General features: G+C 49.2%; 1 protein-coding gene across 1 annotated transcript in view; it reads left to right on the forward strand.

Moving 5' to 3' along the window:
- Positions 1-20222, forward strand: part of IGDCC4 (immunoglobulin superfamily DCC subclass member 4) — a 102994-nt gene that overhangs the window by 40203 nt on the left and 42569 nt on the right. Inside the window, exons 3-4 of the mRNA XM_062583843.1 lie at positions 5006-5147; positions 11018-11151. Of these exons, the coding sequence (XP_062439827.1) occupies positions 5006-5147; positions 11018-11151 (276 nt within the window). The remainder of the gene's footprint in view (positions 1-5005; positions 5148-11017; positions 11152-20222) is intronic.

The following is a 20222-nucleotide window of genomic DNA, read 5'->3' on the forward strand; positions in this document are numbered from 1 at the left end:
GAGCAGGGAATTTCAGGTGAACTGTCTCCAGCTTCTTCCCCGCTGTGTACTCATATGTCTCCTTTTATTACCATCTGCATGGGGAAAGTGCTGCTTCTGTGGCACATGAACGCACCTGACATAACACACTGGCCTCTAAATGGAGAGCAGCGAGGGAATTGATTAATGAAGTGCATCTCCCACCGCATTTTGTTTTGTGGGTTGGGCAGAAGCACTTGCTACATTAGCATTCAGCTGGTGCAAATGAGGATTTTAAAGGCTTCCCCCCACTTCCTCCAAAGCTGGTGAAATTCAGTAATCCATCTGAAGTTGTTTACATGTAGATGGAATTATTCTCCATACTGATTGCCTTGGGCACTGCCGATCGATACCAGGCAGTAGAAGAAAGCCTGTTTAGCAGGTGAGATATAGAAGCCCTACAGCCAACTTGTGCTCCCTATTGGCAATGCATCTCCTGCCTGAGCTGGAGATCCTGAGCAGGGAAGGTGGCCTTCGGTGCACCTTTGGGTGTTGCAGCGACAAATAGGGTTACTTGGTACTCATAGTGTCAGGACATCTCCTGAGGCTTTTCATAAGTTTATTCAGTTTTTTTGACTTGGCTGAGCCCCACTGCAATCAGTGCAAAGACATTTGGACCGAGCCCTGTGCACCTTTCCTGAATGCAGATGCCAAGCCCGTTGGGGACCTGCGGGTAAACTCTCCTCGTGTCTGCCCATGACATGCTTAGTCCCTGGCAACATCATTCCTTGGCACGTGCAGGAGGTTGTGGGCCAGTCATTTTGTGCATCTCCTGCCTTTCTCAGTGCTGCTTCTATACTGTTAGACACAGCTGCTGTGTTTCAGACTTGCAGGAGTCTACTTCTCCTTCGCGATAGCCCTGAAAGCTGCAGGCAGCTCTGGCATTTCCATGTGTAAGGGCTGATAGCTCTCCAGCTGAGGAAGGGGAAAGTGTCAGACGAAAGTGAGTCAGGAGGCTGAGAGAGCCTGATCAGAGCAGACAGACTGTCTCGGTGGTGAGGTCTGGGAGTGACAGAGGTTGGGCAGTGTGTGCAGGGCCGGCCGGCTGATGGGCTGAGGGGGACTTCTGGGACGTGGGCTTCTGGAAGTGATCGGTGAAAGGGAGTAAAACGTGGGCAAAAATGGTGCGTCTTGTGTTACGGTAGCTGCCAAAATGCATAGGCTTCCTGTAGCATGCACAGACGTGATGATGATGATAAACCCATGCTTGATCAATGCTGCTGGCCTCAAAGGAAGATCAGGAACTGCAAAGAAACATTCAGGTGGTGTGTACGGGGTGCAGTCCCTCACTGGGAGCGCAGTGGACAGCGGCGGGTAGCTGCTTGGATAGCCAAACACGGCCAAAGCCATGGGAGGAGGCCTGGGGGCTGCCCGCTCGAGGCAGCGGGTGCAGACCTGCGAGAACACAGCGACTGGCGAGGACCAGCACCCAGGTCCTTTGGTGACCTGATGTCTCTGCCACATCAGTGGCTACCAGGGAAACCTGAAAACACTTCCTTTCAGTGTGTCCTGTGCGCTCAGCTCGTTCCGTCTTTGTTGGATTTTGATGCCAGGTAGCAAAGGTGTGACATGACGGCACCTTGTGGCTCCCTGCTCTTCGTTCCCTGGCTTCCCCATGTGCCACTGGGTCACAAGCCAGATCATGAGCCACATCTCGTGGTGCTGGCTGTGGAAAACCAGGAGTGAATCTGTGACGATTCCTGGTGTGAGCATACATGTTAAGTAAATAGCTGTTTAGGCCCATTAATTAAGTTTGCAGGTTTCAGAGCCGTGTGCACTCCAGAGTGGAACTACTAGGGGTGTTATTTTAGTTGTGGGAAGGTGTAGCTTTCTACCTGTTAATAACTACATTTGTGAAGATTTGTTAAAGCTGTTAATTTCATTTAAACATTTTGTGCGAGGGAGGTTCTAGAAAATTACAGTAATTGTGGCTGTCAGATGAAGACGTTTGCTGTGCCTGGAGGGAATGGGCTTGTATTGCCTTTCTGCTGGCAGCGGCTAATCGCGCGCGTTGGTGATACGCAGCGCGTTACTATGACTGGAGGTAGCGGGAGGGTGCGCGGGAGCGATGCTGGTGCTCGGAGGGGCCCCGGGGCCGGAGCAGGAGTAAACGTACGCCTGCTTTTGTGCTCCCCTTGCCAAAGGAGAGCTTCTCTTCAGTGCGTGTCTGTTGGCCTTTAAGGGAAAGGCAGACTGGGATTTGCTCTTATTTTAAAGGTTTACTTATTTTATGGATTCTGTACTGCTTACACTGTGGGTTGGGTGCACAGGTGAGTTGAGGGCCTGTGGTGGTAGGCAAGGCCGAGCTGGGGATCTCAGTGTTGCCTCTTACCAGGTTGGCAGGAAACTTCCAGCAGATAAATGGGACTCCGTGCTGGAGCCCTAGTACTTGGGAAGGTGACTTCCACCCCCCCTCCCCGCGTCGCACTGCTGTTCCTCTCCAGGTGTGGATCCATACCAGCCTGTGCGCAGGCTCTGGGCCATCTCGAGGTGAGACTTCTGGATGGTTCAGATGCCGTCCCAGGTGAACGGGGAACCGACCCTCGTGAAGAGGGTCCGAGCAAGCCCTGCGAGGCTGAGCTGGGCAGCACGAGTCGTTTGCTGCCGTATGGCTCTGCAGACTGAGCCCAGTGTCTGGCTCTGCCTCCATCGTGCTGCGGGGCTGGGGCAAATCCCCTCCGTGACTTCTGGGCACGTTTCCCGTCCCTCCCTCTGTCCTGTTCAGAGCTGGGTTGTCTGGGTGGCACATGTCATCTTGTGGGGGAGGGGGGCCTGTAATTGCCCCCACCTTAGAAATACCTAAGAATAATCTCAAAAGGTATGAAGGGGACAAGTCTGTAGACAGGGAATCTGGTAGCAAAGCGCTGTGGGAGAGAGCAGCCAGCCAGTTTCAGAAGGCCGAATTCCTTGCATAGACGGCATTTTCTGCCTGGGGTGTAGGGTTGCTGGCTGGCAGTCTTTGCAAGCTCGGAGCCTCCCGTGCGGCTCAGGCTGACGGGAGAGGGGGAGGGTGCTGTGTTTCCCCATACTGCAGTCACCTCTGGGCTCGGGGCTAGAAGCCTTGGCACACACGGCTTAACTCCAGCTGGGTTTAGCATGTCAGCGTGGAGGGAGCTGCGCGCTCCGTTCCTGCGTGCGCAGAGCGTAGTGCTTTGGCATGTTGCTTATGGCAATTTGCTGTAATGCTCTTCACCTTCTCACCTGCAGTGGGTAATTTTTACTGAGTGGCCTATTAAGGTGTTCAGAGTAATCAGTGAAACAGGGCTGGGAGGTTTTCTGTGACTTAGGATGTTTTTGAAAGCTAAACCTTAGCTGAGGAGTTGGAAAATGTTGGGTATGTATCTGTTGTGTTTCCCTCTTCCCCTCAAGCATCTTCCTGCCTCTCACCGTGAACACCTCTCACTTTGCAGTACTTCTGCAGTAATTTCTCCCGTCAGAACATGGTTTGGGGAGGAGAACAGATCAACTTAAGTGTTCCTGTGGCCCTAGAGTGAGCAGCATATTGAAGCCTGCCGTGTGCTGCCTACAGCTCTGCCTGGACTGATCTGGTCTGTAGGTGCCAGGCACAAACTGCCTTCTCCGATGCACCCCTGTGCCTCGCTATGGGATGAGAGAAGGAACACGAGAGGGCTGCGTCACGGCTCCTGGCTGGGGTGGAGGATTTCTGCGCGGCAAGAATGAGTCTAGGTTTCTGCCCGAGATCCCAGCTTTCTGTGCAGTTCTGCATCAGGAAAGCCTTTTCACCCTTCTTACCTTGTTTCGATTTTGCTTTCTGGGCGCTATCTTGCTCCCTCCTTCCCGAGTCGGTGCCTGGCCTGGGGAGGCTGCAGGCTGTTTCTTTCAAAACTTGCAGGGCTGGGGTTTTTTTTTTTTGATATATTTTATTTAGTGTTTCCCACTACCCTGTCCTGATCCTATAAAAGGGAGATGACCAAGCTGATTGGGTTCTGCATCCCGCCCCAGGAGTTATCACAAGAAGGCACCCAACAGACAAAATAAGATTTCCTGAGCTTTTACCAGGGCTGAATCTTCTGCATCTGCTGAGCTCTCCCGGGGAGCTGCCACTCAGCTTGGGAGATGTGGCCGTTCCTGCATGCCGCTCGGCACGAGAGGGACTCTGCACTCCTTAATCATGGCCACCATTTAGTCACATTCCTGCACAGCCTAACGAGAAGTCTGTCACGGGTGCAGATCTCGGCTGTTTGCTTTTGAAGAGCCGTCCTAGAGCCCAGCGCAGCAGGCCGATAGGGCTCAGTTGAGGATGGGGCAGGATTCGGTTCTTGGCAGTGAATTTCAAGCCTGTAGATGCAGGTTCAGCAGGTGACAGGGGAATTGGTTTGGGACACGAGAAAAATGGGAGAGGGAGCAGAGATGCCTACGGATTTCACTTTTTTAGAGGGGCACCTGTCTGCATGGCAAAAATGTTCACTAATGGAGGAGGATCATAACCTTTATGTCTCTCACCTCAGTGTCCAGCGCTGGCAGCCCATGGGCAGTTGTTTAGAGTAAAAAAACTTGCTTCTGGCCCCATCTGACTTTGTTCATTTTCTTGCCCTGTTTTTAATTTCCTGTGGCTGCAGGAGTGCCACAAATCAAGGGAGAAGTCTCATCTGTCAGGGTAGTAGCATTTTCCCTTCTCTTTTTCTCATTCTGCATGTTCTTCCCAAAGTGCACTGTGAAGCCAAATGGAGCAAATGAACAGAGAGAAGCAATGTAGGAGAGCAACTGGCAAAACCAGCTAATTGCTTGTCTTCTCTCACACAGTTGCCTCCAAGGAGAAAATGAGACAGAAGCAAATTTGCACATTGAAATGTTTCAGTTACTGTTCTAGGACTAGAGAGGGCCTGTAAGGCATAGAGAAGTGAAGAATTACATTTCAGGCTGTCTTTTAATAGAGAAAGGGGTTGCTCTTAGCTTGTGCATTGTAATTGTTTGCATTTCGCAGCAACTGAGGTATTAACTTCCCTTCTTTTCTTCTTTCTCCCAGCCTTATCACGCTTTTTCCAACAGCCAGAGTCGCAGATAGTGGAAGAAAATGGCATGGCCCGGTTTGAGTGTCGCATTGAAGGACTGCCCTCCCCGGTCATCACATGGGAGAAGGATCACGTAGCAGTTCCAGCAGAGCCCAGGTGATACCCTGATTGTTTTCCTGGCTTAGCTTAAAAAAAAAAAAAAAAAAAAATCTGACCATGTAGGAGACAAAATATCTTTCATAAAAATGTAGAATGAAGAGAGGAAAAATGGATCAGGTTTGGACCTGAAAATTACGTGGTGTAAGAGCAGGTATTCAAGGGATCCGCACAAATGGGTCCGTAAAGCACCAAAGGGAAACAAATCTTCCTGCGAATGTCATCTAGTCCACCAAAAAAAAAAAAGCCCTTTTTCACTACTGACTTCCTGGCCTGGAATCTTTGTCATGATGAACCAGTCACTCAGTGTATAAATGACAGTTTCATGGAATTGAAATTGGGTAGAAATTGGTTAATAAACAAAATAACTAAATGAGGCTTAGGCCTCAGTTCTCCAGTTGTCTGGAAGGTCTGTATGCAATGATGAGCAGTTTAGGCAGTTTATACCAGCTGAACAGATGATTGAAGGGAAACCAAAAGAGTATTTGGAAGCTAAGGTCAGGTGGCAGAGTAAAAGTTGATAGAAGGACTTGAAATTGTGCCAATTTTTACAGCATTGAGCTTGCACCCTCTAAAGGTCGGTGTGCGTCTAGCAGCCCAGCAGGCTGCAGTATGGGCTGCCTTTGGCTAGTCCCTTTGGCAAAGGTAAGTGAGGTGGAAATGCCTGAGGGACTGGGCCTGGCATGAGCGATCTGTCTCCAGATGAGTGTGCAGGTACTGTGCCAGGGTGCCGGGGTACTGCTTCCCCTGTGAGGTTTGTTTTGAGGTCAGTAGTTCTTCTGGAGCGCTGTTTGTGCTTCATTCCTGTATTTGGAGGTCATCTAGTAAAAGACTGAGTTTTCAAATTTGGCGGAAAGGTAAGAATCTTGCAGCATAGTTCCTTTTACTTAATGTGAGTGAGTTACAGGCATGAGAAGCGGATGAGCCATTAAGTTGGCTATTGGGTGATCTGTAGACATCACTGCTGCAAGGGATCAGTGATTACATTGTCCTTTAGTTGCTAAAAGCTGGTTTTCTATTCTGTGAAAGAAGCCATTTTCCTCTCGGGGAAGGTTAAGCCATGAGGGAGGAGGTAAGTTGGTGGGGAGATTTAGGAATAATTTTACAGCGAAGACTGTTTCTGTAGGAATAACTGCTTGCATCCTTAAGTCTGGAATGTATCTAAAGGCGGCTGATAGGAAGCTGTTGCTTTGTAATGAAAAGAAAATTAAATATTTAAAAAAAGGAGAGAGGAAAAAAATAGGAAAAGAAGGGATGGCAGAAGGAAATGTGCCACAGATAGGGCAATGACTTTTTAATTTGACAGCTCGATGGATGTTGTGAAATTACTTGCTCGGAGATTGCTTTCAATATGGGCAGCTTGAAAATTGTTTTCCTTGTAAAAGCCAGACTGTAATCTCTGGCTGCAGATCTTGCTTTTTAAATCATGTTTTAGCTAATATGCTATTTCAGAAGGATTTGCTTTTTTGTTGTTGTTGGATTTAGTATAACCAGCTTTCGAAGGAATTAAGTGAATTCTAGGAAACATTGGCTGCCAACCAGACCTCTCTGTTATCCTTACCCCATCATGCCTAAGGACCAGATCTCAGTCCAGTCTGATTACTGTGGACTCCCTCCTGTGCATGCATCTGACAAGTCTGTGAAAAAGCGATCGTGTGGATGGGTAGGCATCAGGATGCTGACTTCCTGTGCCAGAATAGCAAGGTTAGTTGTATGAGCAAAATCAGACTGTGGGGCCGTAGACACAACCCTTGAGATAATCCTACTGCATCGGTGTTTGTGATTTCTTTCAAGTGCAAGATTGAATAATTGAAACACACTGGCGGCTGCTCTCGTCTTGATCTTGATTGCACCTTTGGACACTCTTTGGCCTTTGCCCTTAAGTGCAGGTTCTAACATGGTGCCACTTCAGAGGTGTTAAAAGCTGAGCTGAAAAAATGCTTAAGACAGCCCAGAGGGTAGAGAGATGCCTCCTGAGGTTTTCAGAAAACTTTCCCACCTAGCTTAAGTCCCACCTAGCTTAAGTTCAGGGCAGATCCTAACTTCCATATAGGAGTAAGGCACAGGAGTATTTTGCTCTTCTGGCTCCTAAGTACTTTAAAAAACATGATCTTAAATCTACAGCAGCTGCTGAGAACTGGCTTGCAGAAATTTTCTAGACTGCGGTTCCTTTGGGGTCTGTGCTACATCTTTTTTTGTAGTCTTCTTTCTTTTAGGTGCTGGCTGGGTTTTACACCAGGCTCCAAAGAGATGTTTATTTTCTCTAGAGCCGAGGTGAGTACCTGTTAAGAGCTGGATGTCTTTGGAGATCTGCATGTGAACACCTACCTTAGAGGTCACATAATCAGCTTTTTTTTTTTTTTCCCTGCGTTTTGTCTAGATGAAGGTTACATCTGCATGGAGCTTACTTCTCTCATGTGTCAGAAGTGCATTAATATGGCTTATAGCCACATACAGGAGTCTTGAGCAGTGAGCAGAAAGGTTTGCAGGCCCTGAGCGTTCTGCAGCGAAGCTGTAGATCCCTACCCTTGCTGAGGGTGTTGGTAGCTTAATTTATTTTGTGTTCCTTTAAAAGGCTGTGAGAAAGCATGTGTCAGCAGTTTACTGGGGAGTCAGGGAGGGACTGTTAACACTGGAATATTCCCTGCTCTCTGTGCAGTCCTATGCACTGAATTGCAAGGTTTGGACACCAGGCTGTGGCTCTTGATTGCAGTTCTTGTGCGCTGCTGTTCAAGGCCTGCAAGCATCATTGAAGAAATGAGAAGCTGTTGGCCCCTCTGCGCTCTATCCCTTACCCCTGCTCTAGTGTTTGAGTCCGCTCTGGGAGGAGGGGAGAGAATCAGCTACTTAGTTGTGCCCTGTTAACCTTTCGGCTTACCGCCTTCTCTGCCCCTGGTGCTTGTGCCCTGGTTTTAGTGAGTTGCCCTTTAAATAGGTACCTGCTGTGCCTGGGGCCTCCCTTCCCTTCCATTCAAGGCAGACTCCTGGGATGGGATGAGCCCTGAATCCGGGCCCTGTAGCTGTCACCAGTGAAAATCCCGAGACTACCAAGGATCCAGGATTTCTGTCTTTCCCAGAGCCTCTGTCCTTCTGTTCTTTGTTTCTTTTCTTTTCTTTTCTTTTATTTACTACTTAATCCTAGTGAAGGTGAGCAGACAAAAAAGATCCTTCTGCCCTTTGTGTGCAAGAAAGCCAGTGCCAACTGTCTGCTCTGAATCACCAGGCAAATTAAACTGCTTTGTAGAGAGAGAGCCTGGGGATGGAGTGAAATGCCCTTGCAGGCTACCAGCAGGCCTCTGGTCCAGGGCCTCAGGGAGCCCGAGAGCTTTGTGAGGGGCTGGGAGAGATCGTGGTAGAGAAATTTTGCCTCTCTCTACTCCTTGCTTCTGTGGGAGAGTAATGCTCTGCTCTACCTTGCTTTCCCAGCAGGACTTACTGTGTAGTAAGTGGATCTCTGCACTGTTGGTCTTTAAGGGACCATCTTGAGCTTCTATCAATTGAGTCTCCCTGCATCCTTTTGCCTCCTGCTCCTGCTTGTTTTAGCAAAGACATATTGGGCAGAGAGGGAGGCTCCTTTTTGCACCTTCAGGAGAAGCTGAGTGTGTCAGCTCTTTGATGCCCTTCAGAAGGACCTTAACCAGCTCAAGAAATGGGCTGATGGCAATCTCATGAAGTCCAACAAAGGAAATGCAAAGTCCTGCCGATGGGGAGGAATAACCCCGTGCACCAGTATAGCCTGGGAACCAGCAAGCAGCATTGCAGAAGAGGACCTGGGAGGTCCTGTGGATATCAAATTGGATGTGAGCCAGTAATGGCTGTGGCTTCTGTGGCAAAGAAGGCCAACAACATCTTGGCCCACACTGGGGAGAGCATTTCTGGCATGTCAAGGAAGCTAATTATTCCCTTTCTACTGAGTACTGGTGAAACCACATCTGGAAGTGCTGTGCCCAGTTCTGGACTCCCCAGTATGAGAAAGGCATGGACATACTGCGGCAAGCCCAGCGCAGAGCAGGGAATTGGGACTAGACAATCTCCAGCGGTCCCTGCCAGCCACAGTGATTCTGTGGCACATGCTTGGGCTCTCTCTGTTTGTGGCTAGGAGATGCCTTGCTTAGTGTTTGAAATATATTGATATTAATTATGAACTTGAAGATGCATACTAAAAATAAATATTACGCAGTGGGAAGCTTTCCATCCATAGAGCCGAGAGGATGCAAATATTTGTTTTTCTCCTGTGTCCTGACGAGGCATCTTGGTGAGGGCTGTCTGGGTACCACCTCCTCTGAGGTCACTGGAACTTGATCCTGAGAAAAGTATGTCTTTTTAACTGGTGGGAACAAGGTGTTAGAGACCTGGAGCAGTGGGGCAAAGCTGAAGCTTCCCTCTTCATTTACGTAGGGAATTTCAGCAAGGCTGCGTCCATGAACCAGGCTGAGGATTGTGCCCATAGCAACAGTGTGGCCACTGGAGTGGCTCTGCTGGCTCTTTTGCTTCCACATCTGCTGCAGAGAGCGCAAGAAGTGATGAGCTCTGATTGCAGCAACTGAGGTTCATGATAGGCACTAGACTAGCAGCAGGGATATTCATCCCTGGAACTGACTGCCTGGGGCAAGGGAGGGACCTCTATTACTGGAGGTTTTAGGACTTGGGTTAGATAATTGTTTGTAGGAATCAATGTGCTGCTGGTGACAGTGCCTTTAGCACACTGGATACTCAAGGTCCTTCTGGTTCTGTGGCTCTCTCTCATGGCCCTCCAACTGTCTCAGCACCTGGAGAACCGCAGTTACTAATATCTGGGTTACTTATTGGGATGTTCATGGCAGGAAGGACTGGCATTCATAGTTATAACTTGTCTTTGTGTCATTTATGGAATAGCTGCTATCCCTCCCCTTAGCAATTGCCTTTGAATGTGCCCTCTTCATAATGAAGACTGATAACCCAGAGCTGCCTGTCAAAGCTCGGCAGCTCTGTTTATAGAGGCTTGCAATTAAAAAAGGATCTCATATATAATTAAAAAGGATCACGTAGACTTTGCGCTTTGCATTCAAGAATAAAGAGGCTGCCATCTAGGAATCCAGGCAGAAAATGGAGATGCTGACAGCTAGCTCCTACTTTTATGCTAATTGCTAATCATCTGCTTTGTTCAGTATAATGCAGCAAGGATTGTGTTCATGTCCTGAGCCATGTAGCCTTTTTATTTCATGGGAGTATTCCCCAGTGACACTCCATGGACAAATAGGGGGATAGGGGGATGCTGAATGCTTGGGTGTTAAGTTTGAGCTTCTGACAGCCAGAAACTCCAGGAAGAACAAAAGCAATCAACACAGCCCAGGAACAGTGCAGTTTCAGGTGACTGCTCACTACAGAAGTAGTGCCCTGGCTGCTTTGGGCTATGATGGTGTAGTTGTGTTTGGTCCTTCCTTCATGCACGTGAGGTGCAGCAGGAAAAAGATGATATTCAAACTTCTTTGCAGTGTCCCCCCCCCCCCCCCAAGGCTACCAAACCTCTGTGAAAAACGAGTGGCTGGCCAAAGAGGACTGTGAGTGCCTCTGCACCTGCATACCTGGATAGGTCTGCGTTTCTGTGTGTAGAAACGTTTCTGCACATTTGTGGTTGTTTGCTTCTGTACCGTTAGAATTGGCAAAGCCTGTCAGTATGGTCTCTGAAAAGCTGATCCTGTGCTGTGAAGACTCTAGTGCCATGGATGGGTCTGTGCCAGCTGCTTTTTACGAAATGCCAGTTGGGTGGCCCAGAGGCTTTTGGCTACCAGGACCTGCACATGATATATTTGCAGAAGAAAAGGGATGAAAAGATTTTAAATTGATTGAATAGCATACACTGTCTTATGCTCTTCCTTTTGGTCACTCAGGTTTATAACTCTTCCAAATGGTGTCCTCCAAATTGTGGATGTGCAGGAGAGTGATGCTGGGGCTTACCACTGTGTGGCAACCAACGCTGCCCGGAAACGCTACAGCAATGATGCAGTCCTCAGTGTCCTGAAAGGTAAGGTGCAGGCGGGCACGCATTGGCCTGAGTATGGGCGTGATGGATAGTTGCGTGTGATGGCTGGCTGAGCTGAAATGTCAGTGGTGATCTTTCCTGCTACTGTGGCTCTGAATGTGGGAGAATTTGGCCAAAACTTGTAGAGAAGGCTTTCTAAAAAAAAAATTCATCTCTAATATGATGGAGTAAATGGGCTGGGTTGGGAAGCATTGCCAACTGAGAGTCACGGTTAGCTCGTCTGCCCAGCCCCAGGCTGCTGACAAAATAATCATGGGGTTGTTTCCGTCTGTACTCCGGGATTCTCTTTTGCAGGTGGATTGTAACAGAAGCAGCTGCCTTTTGGCCTCAAGACAGGTAAAGCAAGACAGGTAGAAGCTGGGCAGGGAACAAGGAAGTTGCTTGCCCAAGCTAGCAAGATAAACAGCCAGAGATTGAAGTAGTTGGCAGGGCTGTGTCTGCCCTGGGTTGCACAGCAGGATCCAGAGGAGGTTACGAACAGTAACACCTGACCTGCACTTTCTCATGTTACCAGCTCTTTGCCAAGCTGCCAGGCAGGCTCCAAAGAGCCTCATGGTGTTGGAAACAGCCTCAGCTGGGATTTCTTTTGGTGGCTTGGACCATTCAGTCAAGGCTTTGGGCATGAGCTGTTCCTTGCCTCCCGATCTGGGCCTCAGTCTCTGAGTACTTTTTTTTTTTTTTTTCCTCTTTACCTTCCCGCCCCCTGTAAACCAAGAGTGCAGTGGGCAAGTCTGGGCATGAGATCGCAGCTGAGAGTGTAAGTGCACTGGCGATCTCCAGGCTTCAGCGTCTTTTCCAGCACACCTGGCTGCCTCCCCAGTGTTGTATAATCCACACACTTCAAGTGGGAAAACTCGCTAGGGCTAGGAGCATGGTAAAGCAGTTACTTCCCTGTCCCAGGACATTGCCCCCGTGCCATGTCTGTCCCTTGCTCATGCTGACCCCAGTGTATTTTGTAGGCAGCTTTAACCTTGAAAGCTCTGAAATCCTTCCAGGCTGCTTTTGTCTTTGTTTAGGATTGTATTATTTGGTGCGCTGCTGCCAGTGTGTTTTCACGTAGCTGGCTTTGCTGTTCATCCATCAGCAGGGAGTGTAATTAACTGCGGAGCCTGAGAATACACCTCTGATCAATGGATTCTGTTGTGGAGGTAATCTGTGTGGGATCTGCGGAGAATTCGTGAGCAGTTGAGCTCTCTGTATCTAATTGCCAGCCCCCTGCCAGATCCTTTGCGTGCTTAATGAAGCACGGGGGTTAGGGGAGTGCTTGCAGCGGGCAGTTCCACGCTTTGGCGACAGCTCTCACGTTGAGTCTGCTTCGCTATTGATAAGTAATATTGATCAAGCTGCAGAAGTGACGGTGCTGTCCTTGGCATCATAAGTAGTTTTGCATAATTGTATCTTGTAACTGTGTGATGTTTTATCTGCTTTGCAAGTGGAGGCAATGGAAGAGGTTAAATGGGAAGTGTTCCTTCTGGAGCACCAGCCGGCCGAGCAGATTTCTGCCTGCAGTTCTCATCCAAATCTCGCTTCTGCAGCACCGCACCACCCGCTGGCTGCAAAAACAAATATGTGAGGTTGAGTTTTTCACCAGATTGAGCTGATAGGGATGAAAAACATGCCTGTGAAATCTCTGGGGATTTTTATAATTGGGGAAAAGTATCTCTGAGACAGATGGGAAACTGCAGTGACCTTTGCAGGCCACACACTTCTCCATGAGTGACTGGCGCTGCATTGATCCTTTTTTTTTTTGTTTCAGCACTTCACCATCAGAGGCACATTTCTGGATGCCTAGACTGGCTGGAGGGGGCTTTTCCTCCCTGTTCATAACCAGTTGATAGTGGATAGAATGAACTGTCCTGACAGAAAGCCTTTGCTCGTTGTAAAAATGAGAGGAAAAACTCCAAAAGAACAAAAGCTCGAAATACAGCTATTTAGTATTGCTTGAGTTGCTTATTTGGAAACTTCAGAGACCAAACTCCTTTTATCTGCAAACAGGAGCGATTAAACATCTTCTTCCCGCCCTACTGACAGCTAATGAATCATTTCTTTTAAGACAAGACAAGAGTCCAGTCTTTGAGTCCCTGGCTTCACTGTCAAGGCTCCTGGAAAGGCTTTGTGCAGTGGGAGCTGGTATCTCATTACCAACCTGGCCTATGGTGTTGACATGCCAGTGACAGCACTGGGCGCTGCTGCACGGTGACGGCTGGGTCTGTGTGCTGGTGCTGGGGTTTGACGCTCAGCTGGTTGCAATGCAAATGCTTGCACTTGTGCTGGGCTGCCAGCCCTCAGCTCGCAGGCCGGGGAACATCTCGTGCTCACAACTCTGCCCCTGCCAGACAGAGCTGGGTTTGAACTGGTTATGCACAGCGAAAAAATCCGTTTCCCTATAGCTTTTCTGCCTGGTCGTCTTTTTTCTGCCTTCCCTCCCCACTGCCTTTCAGATAGGAAGGTTGGGAATTGTTCCGTCTCCTTTATTAAAAGCCTTTTCCCAGTAGAGAGAGCAATTAGCACAATCCCCTTCTGTCATATCTGCATGGCCTAAAAACCCAAAAAGTGTCATTTCCCTTTACGATGTGACTTCCCTTGTCGCTTGAGGAAGGCTGTATTATGTGTCAGTGGCTAAACACATGCTGGCCTTACACATGGCAGGGCAGAGAGCGACAGTGCACAGTGGTGCTGTAAGCGCTGCAGATGTTTAGGCTGTGCAGACTTCATGGTGCAAATTTCCAGACGTTCCCTGGGGAAGTGGTGTTTTGAGCAGGAGGGGAGGAGAGCAGACGGAGAGCAGGATACAGTCACGCAGCCCTGAAACAGAGCCTGCTGTAGAAATAGAATTAGAGGGATAACTTGGATTTTCCCCTTGGATCTCCACTGCTCACTGGCAGACGGAGCACCAAACATCTGGCAGTTCTGTCCCTTTCCCCCCTCACCTGGACAGATGATGAATGAACACTGCAGCCCTGCTGCACACCCTGCCAAAAAGGGCATTAAGAGCTGGCCGCAGGACACTTTTCCCATGCGCTCTGTCTGTGTGCGCTCCCTTTGCTTGGGGTCAGTTCTTGGCAGGGCTGTATCTTGTTTCTTGTGGCTCCTTTTTCTGCAAACTGGCTCTGGAGCCCTATGAAGTCATATATGAGGAGGTAATTAGTTCCCTGTGTGTCCTGCCCGTGCTCCCAGGTCTTTGATGCACACAGGAAAGCACTACCATGCTTTATAAAGCGGTCCTCAAGGAAGGGCCAGTGATGAAAGATGAGAATGAGCAGACCAGACTAGCGACAAGTGTTTGAGTTGCAGACACAGGGCGACACCTCTATAGGTGGCATTTGTGGCTTAGGAGCCTCTTGGAGTCATGCAGGACAGCATGGTAGGTCTGAAGACTGAGCTCTGCTCACGTGCCAGGAGAATGGCTTGGGGCGCAGGATGTTGTATGGTCTCAAGCAGGTGGCTTCACCTGCCTACTGTTCCCCTTCTTCCTCTCACGCACGGTGTTTGCTCCCTGTGCATCTTCTTGAAGATGGGGACTGCCTCTCACTATATTTTTGTGCCATGCTTAGTGTTACATGGCCTGCACCCCCACTGCAGCACACGCAACTGTCAGAGGCTGTGCTTCTGCTGGCATGGTACATTTTTGCAAGGATTTTGTCCTGTTTTTAAATGGCACAAGCAATGTGGCTCCCCCTAATCCCCTAATTCCCCATTGAATGGATGTTAGGATCTCTCTGTGCCGTAGCTAACCCAGATTTCACTTTTCTGCAGTTCATCCTATTATTTTTAATTGCATAGTATTGAGGTCTTGAAATAAATCCTCCTCCCTTCTTGTTTTTTAAACCCTTTGATACAGTCTGGTATCCCCTAAAGGACCTGAGGGAAGTTAAAAGATCTTAGCAGTTTTGGAATATAATGGAGTTTAGACAAGGCTGGGAAAAGTACAAGAGATTAAAGCAGGACCATCCATTTTGGATCCTCATCCCATTGCTCCATCTTTAGATTTCAATGTTTATGTCTTTTTCACTCTTGCATAATAGTCATTGCAGCCTAGTGAGCAAAGCATGGTCCTGGGAGCTAGAACTGTTGGATTCTCCTTTCTTTTTTGACATTGTGCCACGGAGCAGAATCCATTCCTGCACTTTAATTTGTGCATCTGTAAGTAGGGCTGATGTAACAGACTTGGAGTTGCCTGCCTTGAAGAGAGATGTCAGACTGGAGAAGAACCACAGGCCTTTCATGCTGGATGTCCATCCACTCAGGTGGCTCTGACTGCACTTGCAGAAGAGGGCACAGGTATGTGCCTGATTGTGTGGTGAAGAACACTGTTGTCCGCTTTTTGGTTGTTTGCACCCAGTTCCTGATCTGTGCATGCCAAGTGGCCGTGATCGTTGGGACGGATTGTATGTCACTCTGGTACTTAGGTAAAAGCCAACAGAGCAGCTGGGAGACCATGTTAGTGTAGCAGTTTCACAAGCATGCTCCAAGTGAGTTTTTTTCTGCCCTGGAATAAGTGCATGGATGGAGGGACAGTTCATGGTGATGGGCTGAGGCACATCAGGGCTGGGGCCTGGACTGAGCGTGCCACCAAAGAATCTTCCAGCAGGCAAGCACGCGCCTTGTGAGTTGGGATTTAGTACTGTGTTATTAGAGATGACACTGTGAGATTGCCGTTGGCAGAACATCATTTATGTTGACAGTTGTAGGAGCTTGCTGCAGCAGTGTCCCAGGAAATGTATTTTTCAGTCAAATATTTGTATGAGATATGATAACAGGGACAGAGGCAGCTGAAACATGTTCACTTTCCCCTCTTCTTGTGCTCTTTGTATTGCCGTGGCTTATGGGTGCCAAGGGACAGCCAGGATTGGGTGCCGAGACCTGTGTGGTTCCTACTCCCAAGAGTTTTAGGAAAATGCAGTTAGTGTATGTAATGAGCTGTGGGGATGGAGGGGAAGGTGGTGATGAAGTGAGCAGCAGTCGCAGTTGGCCATCACCTTGCAGGAACAGACGTGCTATTACCACAAGTGGGTTTTCAGTCCCTGCATGTGCGAATGACGTGCTGGATGCTGGGTTGGCTCTCAGCCCGAGCCCTGACAACACGCGCAGGGCTCCCCTCGCAGCTCCGAACGTGGGCGCGTGCGGCGCGGGGCCGGGGCGGCTCGGCTCCAGGGCTGCGCTGCTCTGCTCTGGCCTCGGCTAGGTGCTGATCCCGTTGCGTGTGCGTCGCTGGGGACGGCTGTGTTAACGAGAGTAGAGTGACCGTCCTGCCAGGTCGGGAGACTTTCTCCTTCTGCTGGAGCCCGTGTGGCAGAGCCAACAGGGCGCTGCCACGCTGTGGGACCAGAGCTGGTGGGGAGAGCTACCTGCGACCATATTTTGTGGGAGCAAGAGGATGCTTAAGGCTGGGTCTTGTGGAGGCAAGGAGGTTGGGAAAACGTAGTGAGAGAGAAATGGCACTTTGTTCATCTTCAGATGATGATGACAGTGCGGCGTTCTTCTCCGTGCTAGAGGTGAGCAAGTTCCCATATCTACAGGCAGCAGTCAGACTGGACTTCCTCATTTGAACGAGACCTTAGTGGGATTTCCTGGTGGCAGAGGCTGAAACTTCCCTATTTCTCCCCCTCAGAGCAGATCTGAGCCTGGGCTCTGCTTCTAGGCATTGCTGCCACGTAGCTGCTTTGATGTATACATTCCTCCCTTGCTTGTATGGTGTGAAATAATGATAGATCTAAACTCTTCATTTATTTTGTGTTTTTCAAACAAATGAAATTAACTCCAGTGGGATGTGAGCAGAGCCCCTTCAGAGGAGTCGTTCCTGGTCCTGCCACTGAAGGCAGAGGACAGGCTGGAGCGCTGTGTGTAAAGCTGTAGTGGTGGTTGCACTGTAAATGCATCTGCATCTGGGGTGGAATAACACAGTTGTGCTTTTATAGTGAGTTGCTGGTTTAACCAGCAAGTGATGCTGTCCCCCTGGAGAAAGGGGGATCCCGGGCCCAGCCTGCAGCTCTTGTGCTGCGTCTCAGCTCCTTGTGCCCCTTCTCCTGGGCTTAGACCTCTGTCACTTCTTCTCTGCTTCCTCATCATCCTATTTTTCTTTTCCTTGTGCTCTCCTTACTAGCAGTTAAACTGGGAATTGCTTTCCACTTGACAGGACGAAAGCTCAGCCGTGAGGACTCGGCTTTCATGTGTTTCCAGGCTCGTGTTTCCTGGGCGGCAGGTAAATGTAGCTGTTTGCGTAATGAATCCGCTGCGATGTTAAAAACGTTTTTGATCCTTTCTCTGTGGCAGAAGATGCAAAGGGAGCCATGACAAGTATGGGCTCAGAGGACAGTAAGATGGAAGAGGGAATACAGAGCATTTCTGACATAATAAATAGATTTTTTTTTTTAAGCTGAGTGGAACCTTCTGTCTAACATGAGCTGTAGACTTTCACTCTCTCTCCCTTTTATTGAGCCTAGCAGTGTCAGGTGGTTTCAGGCAAGCATGGAACAGGATTGAGACCACAGATTTTGGGTGAAACCTGTGAAGGGCTGGTGCAAACTTGTATCAGACACCCACCCAAACACACTGCTCTCTCCTTGGCTGGAATCAGCACAGGGCCAGCATGTATAACACCACTTGCATTGCTGAGGGAAAACTTTGCGCAGCTCAAGTGTCAGCAGCCTGTTCCCTGGGAGCCAGAGGGGGAGTTTTTGCTGAGCTGTCTGTGAAGTTCTGCAGACCTATGATATGCCGCAGTGCTGACAGCTCTAGCAGCCCGCGGTGACAGAGGGTTTGATACAAAATTCAGAGCCCTCACCTCCCATTAAGCAGAACAGCAAAGGCCCCGGGTTGGCACTGATGTGAGTGGCAAGAGAGGTGTCAAGGATAATAGAACAGAGCAGGGGATGTAAGGCTGGGAATAGGTGAGCTGTTTCCAACTCCTGAGGGGAAATCGCTCTCTTCCATGCACAGCAGTGGCTACCCATGAGGTTTGGAGCTGTCAGGTCTGGCCAGCCTCACGTGTTACACTCAGCACAGTGTCCGACCCCTGGAGACCAGGGATAGTTTGCAGTCCTCCAGTATTCTCCATGTGCATCTCTTATTAATCCAAGTCTACTGTGTAAGTGATGCTGGCTAATCACTGTGCATTTGAGGCTTTCTGAAATAAGAGCTCATGTTTGGTAAGGCCCTAACTAAAGCAGAGTTTGGCTGACTTTGCTCAGCTCTCCTCTGAGAGTCTTTTGGCCCTGGTGTAACCACGTGGTGCATCAGCACATCTGCTCTGTAGGGATCACACCTGGCATTCATGGCGGGGTGTTAAACAAACAGGCTGTGCCTGCATGGTGAGGCTGGAAGGGAGCTAAGAATAGAGATGATAATTAGGTCAGCAGCTTACAATGGGCTGAGGGACAACAAGGTTGATGTGGTTGAGTTCCTGATGGCACTTGTTAATTATTAATTATCTGTGTTACAGCAAAGTCTTAGTAGCTCTGAGGTCGAGGGCTACCAGTGCCCTGCGGTGTTCCAGCATCTTGACAGCCAGGCTGAAGAGGCTGCAAGTGTCTGAAGACACAGCCGGGCTCACGGTCCCTCTGCTTTAGACGTGGGACAGGAGTATGGGGGAGGCTTGTCCCTGTCCCAGAGACCTTCTGATACTGACAGGCTGTGTGGTGCTGAGGCACAAGAATGGGGTGAGTCAGCCCTGATCACAGGGGAGGCCAAGTCAGGAGCTGAGCCGTGGTGCTCTGAGTCCTGCTCAGATGTCTCGGGTGCCTGGGATTGCTTAGGACACAGCTGGAAATTTGTGCTGAGTGAGTGAGAGATGCTCTTGCTTCCTTTGCAACCCAGGGGCAGTGCTGCATGGCTTGTTGGCAAGAATGAGTGGCAGGAAAAGAGGGAAGGGTGGGAGAAGGAGGCGGGTGGTGCAACCACAGTCCATCTTTTAGCACAGCCTTAGATGGATCAGGACTCTCTGCAGCACTCTAGGTAGTATCCAGCCGGAGAAGTCTGACAGGATTTATGAGTATCACTAATAATCCTTCCCCTTGAAAAGCTAGCCTTCCTTCCTGGCTTTTCCTGGAAAAACAGGTTTGCATTGTCCTGAGTTAATGCAGATGCATCTACCTGATTTAACTCTTCTTTCCAAGTTGTTGGTCTTTATTTACTGCCTGACTATATTATTCTAGATTCATGTTTTGTATTTGCTTCTTGAAGTGTAGCTCCCAGGAGGCACACTGCATACCAGGCATCAGGGAGACCACACCGGGATGGGGCTTCCCACAGCATTTCTTTCCAAAGCAGTGGGTGACAGTAATCTGGATGCCTATTGCTGGCAGCGAGAAGGGCACACAGCACAGTCTCCAACGACGAAGAAAGTGGGCTGTGTCCTGCTGCATAACCCAGGCCCTCCAGCCTGTTTCCATTCTGCTGTTGCTAGACGTGAAACTGCATGAATTGCAGATAGATCCAATGCAAATAAGCATCAGCCTCTGAGCACAGAAAGTGTTTTTACAGTGAAATGGGTTCCGCCACTGAGACAAGCTGAGGTGACTGAATAAGGACGAGTTACGGGGTTTGTGAAGTGTGAGCCAGAAGGCTGTTCTCCTGGGTCTATCTCATTTCTGTAGAAGAGGTAACAGTATTTCTACCTGCCTTGCACCTTTTTTCTTGGTGATATCTCCTGCAGCATCCTGGAAGCTAATGTTCTGGTCTAGGAAAATCCTTTTGGGAAATGGTTGGCTGGCAGGGCAGATGTGGTTCCACAATGTGTGAGCGAGTCCATGCTGTGCTCTGCCATAGCTGTTCTTCCGCTCTGTACATGGCAGGAGTGACCTTGCAGATCAAGGAGTGATGTCGCCTGCATGTCTGTCGTGCATCTACTGTCGGCCAGTGCGTACAATCAAGTTTCTTTTGCCTATATGCTGGCCTGAAGGCAGGTCTGAGAGCCAAAACCTGGAATACCCTTGGCTTTCAGCACAGAGCAGTAGCCAGCTAACTAACCGTATCTGTGAGCACCTGTTAGGTGGTAAGGGAGCTACAGGATGGCTTTTGTGTCCCATGATACAAAATGAAACCCTCTCTTTCCC

Source organism: Rhea pennata, chromosome 10 (assembly GCF_028389875.1).
Source record: "Rhea pennata isolate bPtePen1 chromosome 10, bPtePen1.pri, whole genome shotgun sequence".
NCBI lineage: Eukaryota > Metazoa > Chordata > Aves > Rheiformes > Rheidae > Rhea > Rhea pennata.